The 25191-nt window shown below is 41.4% G+C and overlaps 1 protein-coding gene across 1 annotated transcript in view; it reads right to left on the bottom strand.

Annotated features, from left to right (window-relative positions):
• The window catches only part of SETX (senataxin), a 133542-nt gene that overhangs the window by 84233 nt on the left and 24118 nt on the right, over positions 1-25191 (bottom strand). Inside the window, 6 exon segments of the mRNA XM_030206834.1 lie at positions 490-569; positions 572-668; positions 6831-6918; positions 7783-7970; positions 7972-12241; positions 18888-18978. Of these exon segments, the coding sequence (XP_030062694.1) occupies positions 490-569; positions 572-668; positions 6831-6918; positions 7783-7970; positions 7972-12241; positions 18888-18978 (4814 nt within the window).

The following is a 25191-nucleotide window of genomic DNA, read 5'->3' as shown; positions in this document are numbered from 1 at the left end:
TATTCGGTGCCTGGCACTGAATATCTGGGCATAAATTAGACAGCAGTGGTCAGCACTTATAAAACACTACCGCCATTGGCTTAATATTGACCCATAAGTTTATACTTGAGGTAATGGAGGATTAAGTGAGTTTACAAGATCATACGGAGCTGAGGTGAGATTTGTACCTGGTTTCTGTTTGGTTCTCAGCTCACCTCTCTAACCATTAGGCTCCTCTTCTAAGTGGAGTGGAGGAGTAGCCTAATGGTTAGTGCAGCGGGCTTTGATCCTGGCAACTGGGTTCGATTCCCACTGCAGCTCCTTGTGACCTTGGGCAAGTCACTTAACCCTCCTGTTGCCCAAGTACAAAAAAACTTATTGTGAGCCCCCTAGGGACAGAGAACGTACCTGTATATGTGTACGCGCTGCGTACGTCTAGTAGCGCTATAGAAATGATTACTAGTAGTAGTATGTCATACAGAGAGCGAGAGATGTTCTTTCAGAACTTACTCATTTCAGTAGCACCAGAACGGCTAAATCGAGACACGTAGCCATATGATATCTTAGAGGTTCTCCCAGTTCGCCTTGATTGGGAAGATAGCTGTTCTGATGGTCTGGCTCCCACAAAAAGACAAGGTCATCGTCTCTGGGATGGAGTTGCTTATTCAGGTCACAGTCACGAATGAAAACTGAGAACAAATAATTAAAATTAATAAACATTAACAATACAGTAAAAAAAAATGGAAGTGAAATAGCAGCAATTCAGGTTTATGCCAAAATACTTGGCTTTCCTCTGAAATTCTGAGGTATTCTTGACATGTACCTGCATCATGCTCAAAAGTAAAATAGCAGAAAAGGGAAATGGGACTTGATATACCGCCTTTCTGAGGTTTTTGCAACTACATTCAAAGCGGTTTACATATATTCAGGTACTTATTTGTACCTGAATATATGTAAACCGCTTTGAATGTAGTTGTAAGGTACTAAGTATACAGTGTGATTTATGTTCTATGTTGCCTTTCTACTGTGTAGAATAATTGTTCTATGTTGCCTTTCTACTGTGTAGAACAAGAAAAGAGGACGCAAATTTTCAATTGACTAAAAAATGCAGGTGGAGTGATTATTTTATTTTATTTGCTGCATTTGTATCCCACATTTCCCCACCTATTTGCAGGCTCAATGTGGCTTACAATGTTCTGTCACGGCAGTCACCATTCCAGAGTAAGAGATACAATTCGTATTACATAAGAACATGGATGATATAATAGAATTAAGTAACTGGTATAGAGGGGAAAACATTCAGAATAATTAGGTAAGTGGAGATGCATTACAGTTCCTATTAAGGATCGTTGTGGTATGCTTTATTGAAGAGAAAAGTCTTCAATGATTTACGAAAGTTAATATCATCACAAATTGTTTTCAGATCAAGTGGCAATGCATTCCACATCTGCGTGTTTAAGTAGGAAAAGCTAGACACATGTGTTAATCTGTATTTTAGTCCTTTACAGCTGGGAAATGAAGATTCAGGAATGTGCATGCTGATCTTTTGGCATTCCTGGGTGGTAAGTCAATAAGGTCTTGCATGTCTTTATAATAATCATGTCTTTACAGAAACACAGAAAAATGTAGGCAGACAAAGACCATATGGCCTATCCAGTCTGCCCATTCATGTCATCTATCCCTATTACTCCCTTAGAGATCCTATGTACTTGTCCTAAGCTCTCCTGAATTCAGCTACTGTTTTTGTCTCTACCACTTCCACCAGGTGGATGTTCCACAAATTCACCACCCATTCCGTGAAGAAGTATTTCCTCGGGTTACTTCTAAGCCATCCCTTTTTACCTTCATCCTATGCCCCCTCGTTCCAGAGCTTCCTTTCAACTTAAAGACTCACCTCCTGTGCATTTATGCCACATAGATATTTAAATGTCTCTATCATATCTCCCCTCTTCCACCTTTCTTCCAAAGAATACATATTGAAATCTTTAAGTCTGTCCCCACACGCTTTATGTGAAGACCACTGACCATTATAGTAGCCACCTTCTAGACTGATCTCATCCTATTTATACCTTTTTGAAGGTGTGGTCTCCAGAACTGTACACAATATTCTAAATGAGGTCTCACCAGAGACTTATACAGTGCCATCATCATCCCCTTTTTCCTACTGGCTGTTCCTTTTCCTGTGCACCCAAGCATCCTTCTAGCTTTCACCATCACCTTTTCTACCTATTTGGACATCTTAAGATCATCACATGTGATCACACCCAAGTCCCGCTTCTCTTTTGTGCACAAAAGTTCTTCACACCCCCTAAACTATACCAGTCCCTTAGGTTTTGCAGTCCTAATGTATGACGGTACTTTTTTTTAACATTAAATCTAAGCTGCCAAATTCCAGACCAGCAGTCTTCTAGCTTTGCTAAGTCCTTCTTCATGTTATCCACACCATCAGGGGTGTCTACCCTATTGCAGATTTTGGTATCATCTGCAAAAAGACAAACCTTACTAGACAGACCTTCAGCAATATCGCTTATAAAAATGTTAAAAAGAACTGGCCCAAGAACCAAACCTTACGGCACACCACTGGTAACATCTTTTTCCTCAGAATGAGCTCCATTTATCACTACCCTCTGTCGGCTTCCACTCAACTAGTTCCTAACCCAGTCAGCCACTTTAGGGCCCATACCGAAGGCACTCAGTTTATTTATTAGTTGCCTATGCGGAACCACATATAGTGCTTTCTCTTGATCTAACTCTCTGGTCACCCAGACAAAGAAATCAACCAGATTTGTCTGGCAAGACCTGCCTCTAGTGAAACCATGTTGCCTCAGGTCCATAATCCACTGGATTCCAAAAACTTTACTATTCGCTGTACATAAGAACATAAGAATAGTCATACTGAGTCAGACCAATGGTCCATCTCGCCCAGTATCCTGCTTCTAGCAGTGGACAATTCAGGTTACAAGTACCTGACAGAATTCCAAATAGTAGCAAGATTCATGCTACTGATCCCAGATACAGTAGTGGCTTCCCCATGTCTATCTCAATAACAGGTTGTCCTTGTCGATGTCATCATTTTTATTCAACTCACTTTTCTCCTCCTTATGAAGAAAATGAAGGAGTTAAGGAGCAATGTGAAGGACTGTTTAAGAAAATTTCAGTTTTGTTATTATCTTGCACATTTGTGTTCATCTCTACCAGGACTACGTTGTTATTCTCATTAATTTTTGACACATTTTTGCTTACGTCAGGTTCTATTGAAGTGCTTCTACTCAGCGGTTTCCTTTCATTACTTGAATCAGGAGCAAGTTTTGGGGTTGCCGAGTTTGTCTTAGGTTTCCAAGCTTTAGCAGCCATTACCAACTCATGAGCTACAGATTCTTGCCTAGGTGGCTTTTCAGCAACAGTGGATCTGACACTCTTGGCCCTTTGTTTGGATTCTTCTCCTGGATCCTTTTCTTCGATTCTCTTTTTAGGTCTTGTCTGACGATAAAACGAGATCACGGCAAGCCAACAATTTTTTATGTCCTTTATGTCAATAACATTTTCTCCAGGAACTTGTCCAAACCTTTTTTAAACCCAGATACACTAACCGCCGACATCACATCCTCTGGCAATGAGATCCAGAGCTTAACAAGTCATAGAGTGAAAAATATTTCCTCCTGTTCGTTTTAAAAGTAGTGCCTTGTAATTTCCTTGAGTGTTTCCATGCAAAAGTGGGACACTCAGAGGCAGTAGTTTAGACCTTTGAAATCTAAGACCATCTCTCTTTGGGACAATGAAGTAGAGTATCTGCCTTGTCCCTGTTCGGTCTAGGGAACTGGAACAATGGGCCAGAGCGCCAGTGGGGAATCTACAGTGGCCTGAACCTGGACCACTTTGGTTCTCTTTCGAGAAGGAGATTTCAAGAAGAGAGGAGTGACCGGGCAGGAGAACTCTAACTTGTAACCTTCTGAAAGAGTATCCAGAACTCACTGGTCTGACATGATTTTGGCCCTCAACTCTCGAAACACCTCAAGATATTCTTCCATCGAAGAAAGAGAAGAGTGGACCAGCCTCAAATCATTGCAAAGCTCGGGAGGCATTGGGTGCTGTAGCTGACTGAGAGGATGACTTCCTGTCTGCATGAAAGGAAGACTGGTATGCCTGAAAGAGGGACTTTTTTTTTTGTACCCCGCGCTTTCCCACTCATGGCAGGCTCAATGCGGCTTAGGTACTTATTTGTACCTGGGGCAATGGAGGGTTAAGTGAGCTCCCTGTGCCTGCAGTGGGAATTGAACCCAGTTCCCCAGGACCAAAGTCCACTAATCTAACCACTAGACCACTCCTCCACTTCTGACCATATTGATGACAACCAGGCCAGTACAGTCTGCTGTCTTGAAATTGAGAGCTCCCTGAAGACAGAAAATCAGAGGCTCTTGGCTTATCCTCTGGCAACTTCTGTGGCTTAATTTCCCCTCATTCATTCACCAAGTTACTGAGATCTCCAAATAGCCACTTGCCCCGAAAGGGATTTTAACTAGACATGACTTTAACGCTGCCCAATGCCATAGCCAGAGTTGCCAACGTGTGGGTCGTAACCTGTAACATGTCATAAATAGCATTTGACAAATAGGCCAGCCCCACTTCCAGCAGGGCGTTATGGCACCCATCTTGTGTTGAAGACTGCTGATGCCACTTCAGGCATGATCTAGCCTCAAACGAGCTGCACAGTCACTTCAAGGCCCAAAGAGGGCACTTCAAGGGCTTGTTTCTGCGAGTGTTCTAGCTTTCTATACTGTATGTCATTTAGGGCAATGCTCCCTTCCAACGGCAAGGTGGTCTTCTTGGTCACTGCCATAACAAGGGAGTCCATCCTGGTAAGTTGCAATTTCTCTTTCTCCTCCAAAACCAACAGGTATATGTGAACCTTGGTTCTTCCCACTCTTAGCCTCATGTCCGGTGAGACCCATTCTGCTGTAATCACCCATGATCAATGAAGATTGACCTCCCGATGCCAAAGCAGAAGGCTCCTCAATGGAAAGCATCGCCAATGCCTCAGAAATAAGAGTACTGAGCTCCTCTTTGTGAAACAATTTCAATATTTTCAGGTCATCCCCCTCCTCTAATGGCTCCTTCAATGTTGGCTCCTCTGAATGGACCAACGTTACATCAGATAAGGTGGGAGAAGCAGAGACAGACCTCCAAGAGTAGATAAATGAAACTAAATGAGATCTTTCAGGAGCCAGAGGGGCAGCAGGGCAAGAAACTGAAGCACCTTGCAGCAACTCTGTTTCTGCTTCAGTAAATAGATCTGGTGTAACAGCAATATAAACACCGGAGAAAACAAAGATCCTGATGCAGCTGAATACTCTGTCAGGCCCTGAGGTTGTAATATGGTGGTTCTGCTCTGTGTGTGTTCAGACAGAGGCAGTTCCTCACTGCCTGTTGACAACAAAATGGGGCCTGTTCCCATGCTCTCCTGCATCAAACTGTGAGAACCCAAAGTTCCTGTCATATTCGGGTGCTGTGCCAAATCCAAAGACGTGCTGCTGCTGACCGTTCTCCCACGTCCCGTGGATTCCCGATTGATACAAGCGCAGCACAATGCATTCCCGAGGGGTGAGTCAAGATCCCTCCCGTGAACCAAATAGAATTTGAAGCCCTCCAAGTGGTTCTCAGTCAAACTTTAGTAGGACAACACTGCCGGCTGCTCCTCCCAAGTTCACAATCTCCACAAGTCTTACCCTGGATGAGAAAGAATCAGGACTGATACTCTGTCCCAAGCTCTCCAGTAAACTTCTTTCCTTCTCCTTTTTTTTAAGGTTGTGTTGGAAAAGGAGAGCTCCACAGGACACAGGGGAGAAGTGAAGGGAGAGAAGAAGTAAATTCGTGGGGCACCAGTGACAGGTATCTTAAGATGTCCAGATATGACTCTGCAGACTCAAGCCACCCGCAAAGCTGAACTGGGGACCAGCTGACCAACTGGACCAGGAGCAAATCGTTCAGAAACAGAGGCTGAAAAGTGAGTCCATTCACCTGCTGGAGATAGAAAATACTGAGGAGCTGGACTGGAAGCCAAGAGACATAGAGAACTGAAAACTGAGCTGAAACCTATCTCCATCTGCTGGCTCAGTTTTCTATCTCCATCTGCTGGTTGATGGACATAACTATCCCACAGGTTCTGAAATAGTGGGAAGCTTACACTCTCTCTGAGTTACCTGGTTTAGGCCTGATTTTCAGCATAAACTGGCTAAATTTAGCCAGAAAACCCAGGAGCATTAAACGCAGACAAATTTTGGTAAATATTTAGCTGAAACCCTAGCCAACTGTGTTTCCAAGTTTTATTAATGCTTACTATCCCGCCTTATAGGAGAACCATCTAGGCAGCTTACAATTTTAGTTTAGTTGAATATTCACATACAGATAAAATGGCTAAAATTTGCTGGTTATTTTACAAAGGTTTTGAATATGGACTTTGAGGTGGATCAGTTCTACATGCAGATGTTGTACTCAGAAAGAGCTTTTTTCAGATAGCCAATTAACACAGCTGAACAGCTTTGAAAATAGCCCTCCATATGAACAGTATTAGGAAGGTTGTCATTTCCTAATCAAGGATGTCACTTGAAACAACCTTTGGAATTCCAGAACCCTCGAACCATTTAATTCTCATCTCCTAAAATCATAGAAGAAAATTTTAGTGATTAGGTAAAAAAATGTCAACACTTATACATACATAAGCATAATTTACCACTAACCTGAACATGCCTTATCCAATTTTAAATGTTATATTATAAATTTCATTGACAGAAAAAAATCTCTCTATGCTAGAAACTAAAACGTTTGTGATTCTTTGGTTTTGAAGAGCACCTCACCTTTGTAATCAGCAGCATTCCCCTGCATCTTGGAGGAACCATGTAGCATATAGCATATGTTTTTTCTCTCTTTCCATTCTTGAACCAGCTGTAAAAAAAATAAAATAAAAAAATCAGCGAGATTAGGTACCCACAAAGAAAATAGCCTGAGAAACTTCTGACATGTTTAAAATATCTTTGGTTCCTTCAAACACAGTTAACTAAAGGACAAAATGTTATCCCCTTGTAAGGATACAAATAAAGAAAAATAAAAAAATAGAAATACTCATCTAAATCATTACTACTCAATGGGTCATTTCCTAACAGGAAATCATCCCATAAAAAATTACCCAGTCTAATGAAATGTACATTTAAAATTTCCCTTTTTCCATATCTGAGTGTATGAGGAGCAGAGTAATATCTGGCTCCTTGTGGATTTGCCACTGTCCTGCCCTACTTTCTTTTTTTGGGGCCTCCATCTACGTAGGTTTTTCTCTGGTTCTGATTGTGGGTCCTCTGTGCTCTCCTACAACTATCTCCAAATATTTCCTGGTGGTTCCTTCCATTCTCCACCCAACCCTCTATGATCCTCGCCATTCCTTTGCCTCCAGCCTGCTCCTCTCTGCAGCATTTGATCCCTTCTCATGCCCAACTACAGCTAATGAGCTCCCACAGCTGCTCTGTACATGTGAATCCAGGCAAAGAGTGTGTGCTAAGTGCATATAATACACAATATTTGCTTTGAGCACATGTGCAGAAAGGACATGAGGCAAAAACACAAAAGCAACTATTGCACACAGAAAGCTGCCTTTAATACATGTATGAAGCTTTCTACTTCCAGTTTGAGGAAACCGCCATAACAAAGAGCAAAGTTAAAACTGAAAGACCTTCTGTTCCACACATTTTGGTTCTATTTGTAATTAATAACATAGAGTTTAAATACATATTACAACAAAGGGACTAGAATACTTACAGATTCAAACGTGTTTAGCATCATCAAAGGGAAGAAAACAAGGAAGTAGTCCTTATAGCCATAAAACCGACGAGGAACAGTAGTTATGTCAAACTGGCACAACGTTACTGGGGCTCCATCATGGTGGAAGTTTGAGAACATTTCATATTTCCATTGCAGGATCTCTCGAACCAGAAAAGCTTGATCCCATGGTGGAGGATTTACATGGCGGGAAAGTGGGAAACTGGTGGCCTTCAGTCCCAGAAGGAGCCTTTCCAGCTTCAGATCTGGAATACTGAGCAGTGCTGGCCCGATAGATCAAGGGCTGTACAGTCTTATTCTGGCCAGATGTAAACACTGTCTCATTCGATTTTGGTGTGATTGGTCTTGCTGCCTGAAATTTGTTTTTAACAGCTGGTGGCAGTTTTGAAATATTTTCAAGATCTTTGGTTAGGCTGGCATTCCGAGATGACATACTGGTACTGAAAACCTTAACAGTAGAGGGTTTGAGGGGTTTGAAGACAGAAGCAGGTGGGCCAGGTTTGACAAACTGCTGATCATCTGAATTTTCAAGGTTGGAGTGCTTACAAAAGTAAATACCAGGCAATTCAGCAGTCTGAGCACAACCTTTTTGCTTGTACAGAGGAGACCCAGAAGGAACTGTTCTGGATATATGTTCTGCCAGGTCTACTGTATCACCATCAATACTCTTTTTAATGTCTACATTTTCCTCTTGTGAACATAATTCCATATCTACTGGACTAAGCTGAGTCAAAAATAAGTTGTCCTTGTCGATGTCATCATTTTTATTCAACTCACTTTTCTCCTCCTTATCAAGAGAATGGAGAGTTAAGGAGAAATGTGAAGGACTGTTTAAGAAAATCTCAGTTTTGTTATTCTCTTGCATATTTGTGTTCATGTCTACTGGGACTACACTGATATTCTCATTCATTTTTGTCACATTTTTGCTAATGTCATGTTCTACTGAAGTGCTTCTATTCAGCAGTTTCCTTTCATTCCTTGAATCAGGAGCAAGTTTTGGGGTTGCCGAGTCTGCCTTAGGTTTCCAAGCTTCAGCAGACATTACCAACTCATGAGCTACAGATTCTTGCCTAGGTGGCTTTTCAGCAACAGTGGATCTGACTCTTTTGGTCCTTTGTTTGGATTCTTCTCCTGGATCTTTGATTTTCTTTTTAGGTCTTGTCTGACGATAAAACTGGAGATCCTGGCAATCCAACAATTTTTTATGTCCTTTTACTGCCAAAGACAGAGGCAAAATTAAATTAGTTTTTCCCTTCCTCTTTATTTCAAGGGCTCCTGCAGCCTGGCCATGACTGCGTAATTTTGCAACACTATCCAAAGACCGCTGAGACAAATCAAATGCTCTGCGTGGTGCCCTTTTCAAACCAAGCTTTTCTACTGTGGATGCTGGCTCAGGAAATTTACGATCCTTCTTGGGTGGAACTACAGTAGGCAATACCCTGGATGGTACTAGTTTTTGCATGCTAGCCTGATGGACATGCATTTTATTTGATCTAACAACTCTATTCAGTTTTTTAGGGCTCTTTGATCCAGTTCTGACTGATTTAGCCACTACTGATTCTTTTTGTCCAGAACATGTGGTGGGATCTTTCCTCTTCTCCTTGTTCAATTTTGAAGGATCTGCTAGCTGCTCTTTCTGCTTCTTTGGGATCATTTCATTTGCTCTACTTCCAGCAGCAATGTCTGGAACGGTTTTACATTTAGACTGGTCTGCCATTTTATGATTAACTGAATCAACTAAATACCTAACAGCTGTAGATTCTTTGTTGAAGCTTCTCTTTAGATGGCATTCAGATTCTTTAAGTTTTTTATTCACAGTGGTTCTCCCTTTACCTGCCAGTTCCTCCTCTGCAGCATTAGCTGCTGCTTCTATCACATCATCAGAGATATAATCTGTGTCATATCCCCATTCATTACATTGGTTTTCCCATTCAGAATTCTCCTTGGAGCAGTCTTTGGCTAAAGATGAACAAGGTTCTTGTTCTTGTTTCTGAACCTTTTTGAGGTCCTGAGAGTCCTGCCAAACTGAATAAACCTCATTCTCTGTCTCAAACTCAAAGAACTGTGAATCATATTCATCACATGGCACAGGCAAGCTTTCATGCTTCACTTTTATTTCTTCTTTAACATTTCTTTCCAAGCTCACAGAGGAACACGTAGGTGCTGAAGGCTGCTTAACAGGATAGTCTCTTTTGTCAATTACAGTTGTGTGCATTCTCTCCTCATCAGAAGAATCAGAAATGACGATTGGCTCATTGAGAGTTTTGCTATCAGAGGATGAACAATCACTATGGTCGCCAATTGAAGATCTACCATCCACTCTCACTTTTCTCTCAACCTGATCTGGCAACTGAGATGCCAAGGCCTCTGGACTAGAATCCCCAGGGAAGTTCACCCCTTTTAAATAGGCAAGTAATGATAGCCTATCAAGATCCCTGTTAATGTCAGAGGATTTTAAGGGGCAGAGACTGACATCCAATTTGTGTTTTTTGGACATAGGAACTTTCAAATATTTATTTTTGCACTTCTGATGAATAGGTCCAGAATCATCTGGAGCACTATCATTTCCTGTATCTGCATGGCTCCTTCTTGTCCCATCCCCGATCTTGTCTTTTCTTGAGGACAAGCTCTCTAATTTGGCTTGTTCAACATTTAAGGCCAATTTTTCAGGGCCTTTTAGAGACGCTGGCAAGTTAGTAGAGTGAGTGGGACACTTTTTCAATAAATTAGTTCTAATGTCTGCAAGTGATACATTGTCATCACTATCACTGTCAACATCAGCACTTTCACTGATCTTTTCAATCTCACTTAGTTTTGTACAAGACATGGAGAATTTTAACAAATTATCAGATTCCAGCTTAACAGGATTAAGGCTCATTGTTAAAATTTTGTTTGCGGATTTCTCTCCGTTTTCATAGTTTATTTGTGCGTAGGCCTCAGATTTTGCCTTGTTTCTGCTGTTTGCTGGATACATATTCATGGTTTCAGACTGGCCACTTTGTGCATCTGGATCTGAGGTATCATTTGCACATTTGTTTTTCACAGGAATTTTGGATTTATCCATCACCACTGACAACCTTGACTGCAAATTGGACAAGTTTAATTTAGTTTTTAGATTCTTAATTTTTGTGGAGTTAATTACATGTTTTGAAGAGGAAGAAGATTTACTGGCTTCCTCATCCCATTCATTGCTGGACTCTCTTCCCCATGTTCCTTCTTTGTGTCTGCCTTCTCTAAAACTTTGACCTGTGAAAACAGACTCTTGATGACTTGTAGTGATGTGGCCTTCAGACAGAGATTTATTCTCAGCTATATCTTCCTTGGCTGACTCATGCTGTCCAGTGTTCTGAAAATCCCTGTTCCTGCTTGTTGTCACAACGTTGTCAAAAATGTTCTGTTTTTCAAATGATCTGCTAACACAATTGTCTCGAGCAATAGGATGTTCTGTCTCTGAACACACCTTTGAATCTTTACTACAGGTTTCCAAAGGACACTCTTGAAAACTCAGATCCAAAGGACACTCTTGTAAACTCAGATTTCTATCTGCATAAAGACTTGTTTGGCAAACTTCATTTGTCTCACTCTCTGAGGGCTGATATGGACTGGAACTATTCCCACAGGGTGTACCCATATGGTAGTCATTCCTGTCTACATTTTCTTGCTTAATAAAAGAATTGGATAATAGTTTACACCCAGAATTGTCCTCCACAGGTGAGCTAACCATTACAGACATTCTGTCCTTGGTGTTTTTGATTACATGCTTCAAACATGATTCTAAACCATTGGTTTCTTGTTCATTGAGTATCAAGCCCTGGAATGAACTGCTCCTCAGAAGGCGGTTGAGTATATCTAAAAATGTCTTGCAGGTGCTCTGTTGCCCTAATTGACAACCTTCCCGCAGAAGACTTCGAATTAATTGGAGGCAGGCATACTGGACAGAGTTAGTTGCTTGCGAGTTCACCGAAGTAGGTATAGTCGATGACGTAGTTGACGTTATTTTAGAACAATGAGTGGGCATTTTCTCTGAATGTCGCCTGAAGTCTGTTGTTGGCAGCATAGCACATTTGACCAATGCTTCCACCCATTTTTGGGAGCTGACCCATAGCAAATGCAGACACTTTTTATTCCTATGAAGCTCAATCACAGATACCAAGATCAGGATAAAAAATTCAGTGACCTGGTCACAGTGCTGAACTCTTCTGTTAAGGACATCCTTGATTTCAGAGTGCAGGTGGTGAATGACCTCCACTATATAGGCCACGCCCAAGTCTTTCAGATCCATCACAGACTGAACAAAAGGAATGAACCACAGGAAAGTGCTATTATGTACTCGCATATCTTGGCCAATATCAGACTGCAACACATTTGTTAGAGTCTGCATTCCTTCATAGAAATTAGGGCAGTAATCTGGACATATGGCACTTTTCCAACCAGCATCCTGCAAAACACCAAATCAACATTTTATTAAACATATTTTTAGCATACAAGACTATGACTCAATATTTTCTGAATTTCTCTCTTTTGCAATTTAAAGAAAATATGAAACCATCCCCAGATAACCCCAGTTTGGAGTTTGCACTTTCCTTGAACTCCATCTTACTGAACCACTGTTCTAATATATTAATTCTAATATAGCCTATTTTGTATACTGCCCACATTCCACATAGGATTTGTAGTAGATAACACTCAGATAAGGAACTCGACATCTAAGGGATGTATAATTAACAGAAAATACATAATCACATTAATTTTCAAACAAATATGTTTTCAAGGCCTTTCTAAAACATAGTTTACGAGGCAAAGCATTTCAAATTCTTGCACCTTGAAACAGGAACTAAGGATCAAAAACAGACTTTAAATGGACAATCCAAAGTGAAGGGTATCCTATTTGTAAAGTTCGCAGAAAACCAGAATTATGTCTATAAAGAGGGATAGCAAGTAATTCAGTAACTCTCCCTGAATTTTGGCCATAAATTGATTTAAAAAATAAACAAGCCAACTTAAAATGTTTATTAATAGATAACCAATGAAGATTTGTCAGAAATATCTGCTAAATATTACTCTAGCAGTGGTATTCTGTAACAACGGCAACTTTTTCTGAAGTTTGGTCGAAATACTGCAATATAATGAATTGAAGTAATCTAGTTGTGGAAGAAGAATTGCCTGTGTTATAATTCTAGTGCTTTGTGAATTTAATGAAGATCATATAGCTTGAAGTTGTTTAAGTCTGGAAAAAATTTTTTTGTTAATGCATTAAATTTTCTCTCAATGGAAATATTAGAGTATAGAATGATCCCAGAACTATAGAACGATTCTCTATTTTAAATTCTCAACAGAATATAGTACAATCTCTTTTTTTTTTTTTAGAATATTTCGAAGTCCCCAAACCACAAGAGTTTTGCTTTTTGCCTGTTCAACTTCCAACCATGTTTATTTGACCAATCATCTATAAAAGAAGTACGATGTTTTAAATAAGTTAAAATATCTTCAAATTTTGTAAAGCCAGACTCGGGGGGGGGGGGGGGGGGGGGGAAGTAACCTACATAAGATAAAACTGTAATCCCTAACTCTGAAAATAATTCACCCAAAGAGCCGAGATAGACGTTAAAGAAGAGCAGAAAGAGTGGTGAACACTGCGGAACTCCACAATCCAGGTTCCACCGAGATGACATTGAATTCTTTCCTCTCACACAATATGTTCTTTTACTTAGAAATTGTTTCAACCAAGTCAGTACCGCAGAAATATCAAACTGGAGCAAAATGACCTGTTCCCCTCTATTCAGAATAGATTTTACTTCTGAAGTAAGAACTAGAAGCAATGTTTCAGTGCTACGTCTAGATCTGAAACCATGTTGCGTATAATGAAAACACTGAAGAATTCAAGTAGAGAGGTGTGGTAGCCATGTTAGTCCACTCTTAAAGGTTATCAATAGAAATCAAACAAAATAAAACATGGAAAAGAAAATAAGATGATACCTTTTTTATTGGACATATCTTAATACATTTCTTGATTAGCTTTCGAAGGTTGCCCTTCTTCGTCAGATCGGAAATAAGCAAATGTGTTAACAGATAGTATATATAAGAGAAACATCAAAGCATTACTTTGACAGTCTGACAGAGTGGGAGGGTGGGGGTATGATGTCCCCATGCATACCCCCATCCTCCCACTCTGTCAGACTGTCAAAGTAATGCTTTGATGTTTCTCTTATATATACTATCTGCTAACACATTTGCTTATTTCCGATCTGACGAAGAAGGGCAACCTTCAAAAGCTAATCTAGAAATGTATTAAGTTATGTCCAATAAAAAAGGTATCATCTTATTTTCTTTTCCATGTTTTATTTTGTTTGATTTCTATTGATAACCTTGAAGAATTCAAGAAAGGATTGTAGTTTATTTACTAAAAATGTCATAAAATTTGGCCATCCAAGGAATACTGACTACTGGCTGATAATTTTCAACAACTAAAGATTTTGGTAATGGAGTCAAAATTATATCAGTTAGTTAACCAAATAATGACCATTTGGTAAAGAAAAATTTATAAACCCAGTAAGCCAGCCTAATATTTTTTCAGAGTCTTCATGACTGATTCTAAAAAGATTTTATCAAAGTTACACCATAACCTATTTCCAAGGATAAGTTTTCATTGGGCCATAATTCAATTTAACAGAAGACAATGATTGCTTAATTCTGTTTAGTTTGAAAAAAATTGTGCTAGGTCTTTAGTACTAGGTTGCAAAGATTCAGGAATCATTAACAATCTGTGGGCCTGTTTTACAAAGCTGCACTACCGATTCTCGCCAAATGAGAGAAAGCCCATTCAATTTCTATGGGCTTCCTCTCATTTGCCATGCGGGAATCGCTAGCGTGGCTTTGTAAAAGAAACCCTGTATTAGTTAAATTATCAAATATTTTATAAAGTGGTTTAAAAGAGTTGTCAGAATATTTTATTTCCTGACAGAATGTTTTATTTCCTGATCAAAGAAACCAATTTTAGCCTAAGGAGCCCTTTTTCTAAGCTGTGGTAGGCTCTACACGTGTGCAGTGTGCACCCAAATGAGACTATCACCAGGTCAGTGCGCCTCCCCCCTCCCTGGGAGGAAATTTCAGATTTGACGCATGCACCCATAACGCCTGGATGAATTATTTCCTCCCACACGTGCCATTTCTGGTGGTAATTGGTAGTTGGTGCGTGCTGACTGGTCACCGCACATGTAGCGTGTGAGCCCTTACTGCTAGATCAATAGTTGGCGTTAAGGGCTCAGGCCAGTTTTAGACGCACGCTGGTTTCAGTTTTACTGCATGCCCTTTTCCCATCACATTAACCCCCCCCCACACACACTTTTGTAGACACAGTAAAAACTGGCCCAGCGCGCCTAATACACGCGTCTACACTGCTGCAGGCCACTTTTTACCATGGCTTAGTAAAAGGGCCCCCTAGTAATTTATAACATCTCATTGTTGTCCTCCTATTAATATAAGATTAATGATCTTTATTTCTTTTCCAGATTCTCTCCAATTTTCTGCCATGTCTTTTTGTAGAGACTCAGTGAACCATGGATTATTGGTCTTTCTTAAATTCCTTGTTTTTAATGTGTCGTGATTGCAGCTTTTCATATTTCTACCTTAAACTGAAAATTTGAAACTGTGGTGTGTAACCTAGAAATTACTGATTGCCAAAGATTAGACCACTTTAATTCTTTTCCTTCTCAAATTAGATGTATTTGGTTGAGTCACCTTAGTTTTAGCATTAAAAGTTTTTAAATAAAAAGATTAAAGTGCAGAGACAAAATCAAAGGTTCCTAGACTTGATGGCATATTAAAAGAACTCTCTAGTCCCAAAATATGCAAGAAAATCTAGTGCATGACCTTTGTTACATGTAGGAATTATAAGACCTAAAATAAGATATAAAAATTCTAAAAACTGAGTGAACTGAACAGCACGAGGATCAGTGATATCTTCTAAGTGTAAATTAAGATCTCCCAGAATTATTAAATCAATGAAATTTGTAGAATAGTAAAAAATGGACTCGTATAAAACTTTTTTTGAATCAGATTCCAACTAGGAGGCCTATATACTAAGATCATCCCTACTGGCACACTATTAACTCCAAAGTTTCATCACATAGCCTATCTATTAAGAAAATAAATCCCTAGAAATCAAAGCAAGACCTCCTCCTCTCTTATATTGTCTAGGACAATTTGTAGCTTTAAAATCTGGTGGACAAATATTTAGAATATAAGGTGAACTAAAATCAGGAATTTATGTTTCAGTAATAAAATCAAAACCTGAATGGGAATCACCTATATAAGCCCTAATCACATGCGCTTTACTACACACAGATCTAGCATTAAAATATAAGATTTGTATTACTTCATAATTATCAGAATCATCTTCAATTTTCCTAAGGGATATCTGACTCAAGTTTTAAGGCAGTTTAGCTTTTCTAAAATTTGATTTTAGCCTATGACCATTAATAACTGGAATAGATTGAGAACAAAGATAAACAATATAATAAATTAGAAATGTTTCTTTAATTACTATACTCTACAAAGTTTGTAGTCAGCCCAAAATTGTCGATATTAAAGATGTAGTTGCTTAATTAATATCCTCCTGCATGGAACCTCCCTCCAGGAATGGAGGGGGGAGGGTAGGAAAGCAGAAATTTAACAAACATTATTAGAAAGAGCAGACAAAATAAATCACTTTCAGTTCTGTAACAAATATACACCTTCCCCCACCCCCTGGATAAAATGTGTTGTGAAAGAGCAGCCAGGCAACCTCTCAGAGTCAAAGGGGTAATATATCCACAGATAGGTGTGATGTCAATCGATGACAGCAGCTCTCCCAGAGACTCTTTAAACCTTATATATCATTTTAATTTTTCTCTTGTGCGCACCAACACTCTCATTCTGGCAATGGCTGCCCCAACAAATTACTCAATACCATCCACTCAGCCTGGCCAGAACAAAAAAAGAGAAGGAGAAACAAGGTGGAAGTAGCATAATGAGCCCAAAACACCATACAGACCCATAAGATGTGCCCATGGCCGTAATAATTTTGAGCATAGCAACCTCTCTCAACAGGACAGAATAAGGCACTCACTGGAGATAGCTAGAAAACATGAAAAGAGATTATTCCCCTGACCTACAAATTAGCAGAGGAGATAGCTGTAAGATGAAATGAAAATGATGACCGTGGCTCTTAACCCCTCCTAGTCTTCAAGAAGAAACTTCTACACTTCAAAAAATGTACCTGCAATCATAACTCACATTGTTGGTTTGAACTAGGAGCTCTAAATAAAATGTCTGTGGCTGCAACCTTACTGCAGACCAGGAAGCTCCCATTAAAATCATAGCAAACAAACAAGTATTTTAAAGAGACAGCGCATGTTTCAGACAGATATAGTACTGTGCAACAAACATCAAACCTATAAATGGCAAGTGACCGACTCACCTGCAAATGCGCAGTAGAGACTTCCCTCTCTGTCCCGCCCCCGCGTCAAGACGTGATGACGGGGGGAGGGGGGCGGGACAGAGAGGGAAACTGCGCGGAAGGGGAGGGAGGGAACCGCTGACGTCGCTACCGCTCCCCCCCCCCCCGGAGTCGCCACCACCCCCCCCCTTCACCCCGCCCGGGCCCTCTCTTCGTTATTCAACTTACAGCAGCGCCGAAACAGCAGCAAGCAGCTCAGCTTCAGCTACCGTCGGCCTTCCTTCCCTGCCTGTGCTCCGCCCTCGCCGACGTGACGTCACACGAGGGCGAGGCACAGGCAGTGAAGGAAGGCCAACGGGAGCTGCTGCTTGCTGCTGTTTTGGCACTGCTGTAAGTTGAATAACGAAGAGAGGGCCCGGGCCGGGTGAAGGGGGGGCGGGGGCGACTCCGGGGTGGGGGGCGGTAGCGGCTACCTTGGGGGGAGGGGACATGGGAGGTCTCAGAAGGAGGGGGGGCCTTGGAGCTGGGAGGGCTGGACTGAAGGGGGCCTTCCAGCTGGCTGGGAAGAAGGCATGGGGGGGGGCAGGGGGCCTTGGAACTGGGAGGGAGGGCAGGGGGGCCCTTACAGTTGTGAGGGAATGGGGCCCCTTACAGTTGTGAGGGAGAGCAGGGGGCCTTGGAACTGGGAGGGAGGGAAGGGGGCCTTGGGAGCTGGGGTTCCAGGGCCTGGGGCCTTGGAACTGGGAGGGAGGGAGGGCAGGGGGCCTTGCAGCTGGGAAAAGGGGAGGACTGGAGCCTTGGAGCTGGGAGGGAGGGACAGAGGGGGCCTTGGAGCTGGCAGGGAAGGAGGATGGCAGGGGGCCTTGCAGCTGCAATGGGAGGGGGGCCTTGGGAAAAAAAAACATTCCAATACGCGCCCGTTTTAACGGGCTTAACGGCTAGTACCCTATAAAAAACTTATAGGTGATAGTATTGGACAAAACCCCCATCTATCACGCCACCAGCTCTGCGCTGAAATAGTGTTAATACAAAATCATTCAAAACTCACTAAAATTATAGGTTCACTAATTCAAATCAACTTCAACAATTAGAGCAGCCTTGTTGGGTGCAAACAACTAGATTGCTATGAGAGTTTTATTTACTCAGAAATTGCTACTGGTTAACAATAAGTGTGTAAAAATGAGTAGAAAGCAGTTTTTCACTTTCAAGGGATCCTCATATACCAGAGAAGTCCTAATTCCAGCCCATAGGCACTTTTAACCTGGCCTTGTTCCTGCCTGTCATGGATTACATGGCAAGTGTTGCCATGGAGACATAATCAGTGAAGACCTAACAAAAGGGCTGATCTAAAATGTTCCATGATCTCTAAGAAGCATAACTTTGACAAGTGAAATGGCTCCTATTAATGACAGGATGGCTCCAGCAATGCAGCATGAAAATCTAACAGACACAGATTTATAGCAGCGTTCTACTCCCTCAATTTTATATTCACAGAAAACAACTGTCAACTATCCAAATGCACAAGTTTCAAATTTAGGTTTCATTTATTGCTGCCAGTACATTGCCAGTAACCTTAAGTACAGAAAATAAAAAAGACTTTCTATCACTGATTAGTGACAATGGACCAATGAGACATGCCATTTCCCACCTTTTTTGGTTTATCTGTGTTGTAGTTGTAAACGATTTGACTACAGGACACATCATCATCATTGTAATCCAACACTGGTTCGCATTTCATTCTTTATATATAAAATAAAAAATAAAAAGAGAGAGAAATACATACAGCTTGTTAGAATACTATGTTCTTAAACAAGTGACAAATTAATCAAATCAGCGGCATAAATTTCTCCCAAACAGCCCCCTGCATATCCTTGGGGGGGGGGGGGGGGGGGGGGGGGGGAGGGGAAAGAACATGTTTACTGCTACTCTTCTATTAAGTACATATTGTTTTCTTAGTACCTACTGCACAATTTACAAGAAAAAAAACTATTTAAAGTGCTGTCACCAAAATACAGTCTCCTACCTTGGGCAGGAGACCCCCGATTTGTGTGTGTGTGTGGGGGGGGTTCTTAATTTGAATGCATGCAACTGAATTAGACATAAAACATTTCTAATAAACTATAACATAATAAATTAACATTTTCACAGAGATAGTCTTTAGAAGATAAATTTCATTTTCCATAGGTAAAACAGTAAAAGTTACAAAAGACTACACAAGGACCAGTTTTTTTGTTATTCCTCATTGGAAAGGTACTTGAATACTGAGAATAAGCTCCTGAAGCTAATTTTTCTGGCTCCAAATCAATTTCAAAGAGCTAAAAACAGAAACAGGTGACAGCACGAAGATCCCACTATGATATCAGACAGGAAATCTGGTGTTGATCTTCCTCCTACCTAAGAGTAATGGAGGAGAAGAATTTGGATAGACTGAGAACACTGGTGTCGTATGGCTGGAAACTATGAATGACCCAGAAGCAGTTCATTATGAATAATGAGAAAGAAAACTCAGCAGATAAAAATGGGAAAATGTATGATGGTCCAAGTACTCAATGTCCACCCCCTCTCAAAGAGTTCAAATCTAACAAGACCTTTGCATGGAGCAGAGTACTCTACTTGGGATTGCACAAATGGTGACAGAATGAAGGATGCATACTCAGGGGCACCCTGTGGGAGATACAGGGACAGGCTTGGGCCTGCCCTCCTCTAGCACTCCCTGAGACCTGAATCTTGTATCTTTCTTAACCTCCTTTCCTCCACTGTATAGCAGTCAGTGGTCTTGCTGAAGTGCTTGCCAGCACTGCCTCCTCCTGTGCAGTTCAGTGAAGTGTTTGAACTGTGCATGTCCCATATTGTTACAGAGAACCATGCAGTTCAGACTCTTTCTCCTATACAGGTGAATGAGGAAGCACTGGCACACACTGCAAAAAGAAGTTAAGAGCACCAGGACTGTTCTTGCGTGTTCCAGTGGTGGTGGCAGCGAGGGTGAAGGTGATGGGAGGGGAAAGGCAAGAGATGAGCACAGCTATCTGCAAAGAACACTCTCGCTCATATGTAGGGCCACCTTCTGTGCACCCTAGCAGACAAAGAAAAGAAGCAACTCCTTCCATACCAGAAAAAATAAATTATATTTTTCAGTTCCTAATTTACATTATGCACCATTGTGTTTTTGGTTTGTTTTTTTGCTTCGTCAAGTCCCCATGATGGCTACTTTTCTGGTTTCTTCTCAGAGTTTCGCATCTATGCCACAGAATGATATTTCTGTTTTTATGATTAATGCTGTCTTGCTATGCAAAATTAAAGCTGGGTTCTGAAAGATTGATGTATATTACGTTTGGGTTGTTGATGAAATAACCTTCAAAGCTGAGACTTGCAACTTCTTCATACTCCTTCAAATTCATTTAATTATTCGTTCAACTAATTTATGTGTAATCATCACATTAGTTATTTGCAGGGCTTTTTTTGAGGGGGTACTGAGTACCGGCACCTTTTCCATTGTGTGCTAAAATTGACTGATGGTCCCCAAGTTCTAATGAAAGAGCTCAGGCTCTAGACACAAATTCTGCCTTGTCATGGACTCTGTAAAAGAGAGAGGGATGCTTGATTACATTACTTTAGTTAAATACAGTGCACTCCATTTAAGTGCACGTCGGATAAGCGCATGCTCTTTGTAACTGCATGCTGTACTTCGGTCCCCGTTTTTTGGCGCCATCAATTTCTATGGGGACAAACTTCGGTTTAGTGCACCACTGATAAGTGCAAGATTCGCTTATATGCATGGCTTAAGACTGCTCCTCTGCAGGAAAGACTCCGCATAAGCGCGAGCACTTAATATGGAAGTCGACTGGCACGTGACAAAGGGGCGGTAAATTTGAAATCTCGTTGGTTAACTGCCACAGGCAGAAGAAGCAAAAGAATGTTGTTAGAGTGGAAGGAGCGGAACAACATAAAATTCAAGAAACAGCACGGTGAAAAACAAGACACTGATGACTTTGGTACTGAAAATTGGGCTGTTTCAGTTCTTCCGAGTTTGCACCTCGTGACATTTTCAATGCTGATGAAAACGGTCTCTACTGGCGAGCGATTCCTGATGGAACACTTGCATTCAAACAAGCCGAAACTACAGGAAGTAAAACATCGAAGGACTGACTGACGATCCTCCTTTGCTGCAATATGAATGGGAGTGAGAAGTTGGAACCACTTGTCTTTGGAAAGAGCAAACAGCCCCGTTGCTTCAAGAATGTTAAGCGACTTCCTCTGTCATACGAAGCTAATGCAAATTCATGGATGACTGGGGAAATTTGGAAGCAGTGTAGACACTAGAATGAGGGCACAAAAGCGTCAGATTTTGTTGCTTTGTGATAATTGTGCTGCACACAGTGATGATGTCAGGCTGTCTAACGTCAAGGTGGTCTTCCTGCCACCAAACACCACCTCTCTGATCCAACCTACGGATCAGGGCATAATAGCCAATTTCAAACAACATTATCGGGCTCGTGCTACGTCGTCTGATGAGCGTAATGGATGATCAGACTGGCAAGGATAAACGTACTGTTGAACTGACTCGTAATCTATCACTATTGGATTCCCTACATATGCAGAAAGAAGCCTGGAATCATGTTACACAGGCACCCATTGTGAACTGCTACAAGTGGGCAAGCTTTGTTAGGGATGTGGAGAGAGACGAAACAGATGCAGCTGTTGCAAACGCGTCAGATGAACAGGCTATTGACATCCCAGCCGGTGTTACTGAAGAGGAGTTTCATCACTACGTAGCTGTTGATTACGATCTACAAACAGCTGACGACAGCTGTCCAGATATGCGCCTACACGCAGGCAACGGTTGATGGTGAAACAGATGATGAAATGAGAAGCGAGGCACATGCTGACGAAATTCAACAACCTCCTGTCACTTTTGCAAGAGTGCTGGAGAGTCTCAACACTGTGCGGGCCTTTCTGGAGGCCACTGGATGTCAGTGCTATGACAGTTTTTACCGTCTGGTAGACGTAGTCTATGGAACTTACAGACACAAAGAGTATACGGAGGACTATGACTGATTACTTCAAGTAAGCCTAACGTCAGTTAACGGAGGCTGTATACTGTATGTATAAACAGTACTGTACATATGTTTATCAGATGTCAAGCTTCTTTTTTGGGTCACAACGGTTAAGTGCACGCTCCGGTTAACTGCATGTATTTCTTTGGTCCCAGACCCTTGCACTTAAGCGGATTGCACTGTATATACTTTTTTTCTTGCCTTTGCAATTATACATTATCAGGGTATATACTGACTGATCACAGGAGAGCTATATTTATGTCCCTAAATGTGAAGGGCTTAAATTCGCCAACCAAGCGCCGCCTCCTCTTTCGAGAAGCAATTAGGCTGAAGGTTCACGCTGGATTTATTCAAGAAACCCACCTCTTGCCCAAACATGAGAGATTACTGTATTATAAAAAGTACAGACAGATTTACCTAGCTTCCGATAAAACTAAAGAATAGACTAAAGGGTTTGGAATTCTACTATCTCACAATAAGCCCTGGCAGGTGCTTCAGACTATACTGATAAGGCAGATACTTGTTGCTAAAGGTATCATTGAAAGGGAACCATTGGCTCAGTTAATAAGGGATCAAGTGACTATAAAGAGCATTATGTTTTAAGGTTCAGAACATAAAATCATGCTTTTTGCTGATGACATCTTATTAAACTTAAAGCCTGATAGCTCACTAGCTACAGTCATTGAACTGTTACAAGATTATGGTCAAATATCAGGATTTCATGTTAATATGAGTAAACCCAAGATCCTCAATGTGACCGTTAGTCCTAGGGAAGTGCATCAATTAAAAGGAAATTTTCCCTTTTGTTGGGCCAAGCACAGCAGTCGTTATTTGGGAATTCAGTTGTCCAAATCGTCTTAGTTTTCCACCACTTTTGCAGGAACTTTGGTTGGATCTTGACCGATGAGAAAGTTTGAATTTGTCTTGGCTAGGGAGAACACGTGCACTTAAAATGATTGTATTGCCAAAGCTGCTCTATTTGTTTATGGCCTTGCCTATACCTTAACAAAACGCTTCATACAGAACTTAACCAGAAAAGACTTCCATTATATTTGGAAAACCACCAATGGTGCACCGGGATATGCTTTATTAATTAAAGTGAGATGGGGGTAAAATGGTGCCTCATTTTGACAACTACTATAAAGCATCCCAACTAAAAATTGTATTAGAATGGCTGCAGGACACAGCAAAGCCCTGGATAAAAACAGAACACGCATTAATGGGGAAAACCCCATTATGGGCGCTCCCTTGGTAACCTAAGCAAGAGCTGCGGAAAAATCATCAAGCACTTAAGTATTTATATACAAAAACAAAACAAAATAAGGACTAAGTCAGCAGGTCCACGTGAAGGGGCATAATCGAACGGAAACGTCTATCTCCATGGGCGTTTATTTCCGAGAACGGGTCCGTGAAGGGTGGACCGAACTGTATTTTCGCAAAAAATAGACGTCCATGTTTTATTCGACAATTTGTGAGGTGGGCGTTTTTGTTTTTCAGCGATAATGGAAAATGAAAGCGCCCAGCTCAAAAACGAATAACTCCAAGACATTTATTCGTGGGAGGGGCCAGGATTCGTAGTGCACTGGTCCCCCTCACATGCCAGGACACCAACCGGGCACCCTAGGGGGCACTTCTACAAAAACAAAAAAAAGGTAAAAGAGCTCCCAGGTGCATAGCACCCTTCCCTTGTGTGTTGAGCCCCCCCAAATCCCCCTCAAAACCCACTGCCCACAAGTCTACACCATTACTATAGCCCTAAGGGGTGAAGGGGGGCACCTACATGTGGGTACAGTGGGTTTGGGGGGGCGGTTTGGAGGGCTCGTATTTACCAGCACAAGTGTAACAGGTGGGGGGGGGGATGGGCCTGGGTCCACCTGCCTGAAGTCCACTGCACCCCCTAATAACTGCTCCAGTGACCTGCATACTGCTGCCAGGGAGGTGGGTATGACATGTGAGGGTGAAAATAAAAAGTTGTGAAACGGCATATTTTGTGGTGGGAGGGGGTTTGTGACCACTGGGGGAGTCAGGGGAGGTCATCCCCGATTCCCTCCAGTGGTCATTTGGTCATTTAGGGCACTTATTGGGGCCTTATTCGTGGAAAAACAGGGTCCAGGAAAAGTGCCCTAAATTCTCGCTACAAACGCATATTTTTTTCCATTATCGGCGAAAGGCGCCCATCTCTGATCGGCCGATAACCACGCCCCAGTTCCGGCTTCACCACGCCTTCGACGCGCCCCCATCAACTTTGTCCGCATCCGCGACGGAGTGCAGTTGAAACGTCCACAATTCGGCTTCCATTATACCGCTTTATTCGTTTTTGTGGGATAAACGTCTATCTCCCGATTTGGGTCACAATATAGGCGTTTTTCTATTTCGATTATAAGCAGGATAGTGTATGAGCGGAGACCAACTTTTGAAAATCTTTCTACAAGTCCTGTAAGAGCTTCACTACAGACTTGGCTACTTCAGAGGATGCAAATGTTCCCAGAGCATTGTTCTTTCTGATGTCCTCTACTGAATATGCCCCTGGGCTGGGCAAATTAGGCATGGCTTATAAAAAATGGGCATCTCACTCCTTGTGAACCTAGGGGCAGATCTTGAAGACAGTCAAGTGTTATCATTTGAGGACATGAAAGAGGAGTGTGGTTTGCAGCAACAGGACACACTTAATTATAAGTAAATCAAAGACTTATTACACAAGGCTAATGGAGACTAAAAACAGCCATGGAATGGGCATTGAAATCTGGTTGTGGAAGAGTATCAAGGCTTTATCAAGCACGCCTATATCAGAAAAATCCAGTAAGTATATATCTATGTGGGATAAGGACATGAATACTTTCTACGAGTACACGCAAAGAAAAAATGTATTTCAATACTTACTATTTATTTATTTATTAC

Source organism: Microcaecilia unicolor, chromosome 6, assembly GCF_901765095.1.
Source record: "Microcaecilia unicolor chromosome 6, aMicUni1.1, whole genome shotgun sequence".
NCBI lineage: Eukaryota > Metazoa > Chordata > Amphibia > Gymnophiona > Siphonopidae > Microcaecilia > Microcaecilia unicolor.
This window is presented reverse-complemented; position numbering and strand designations above follow the sequence as displayed.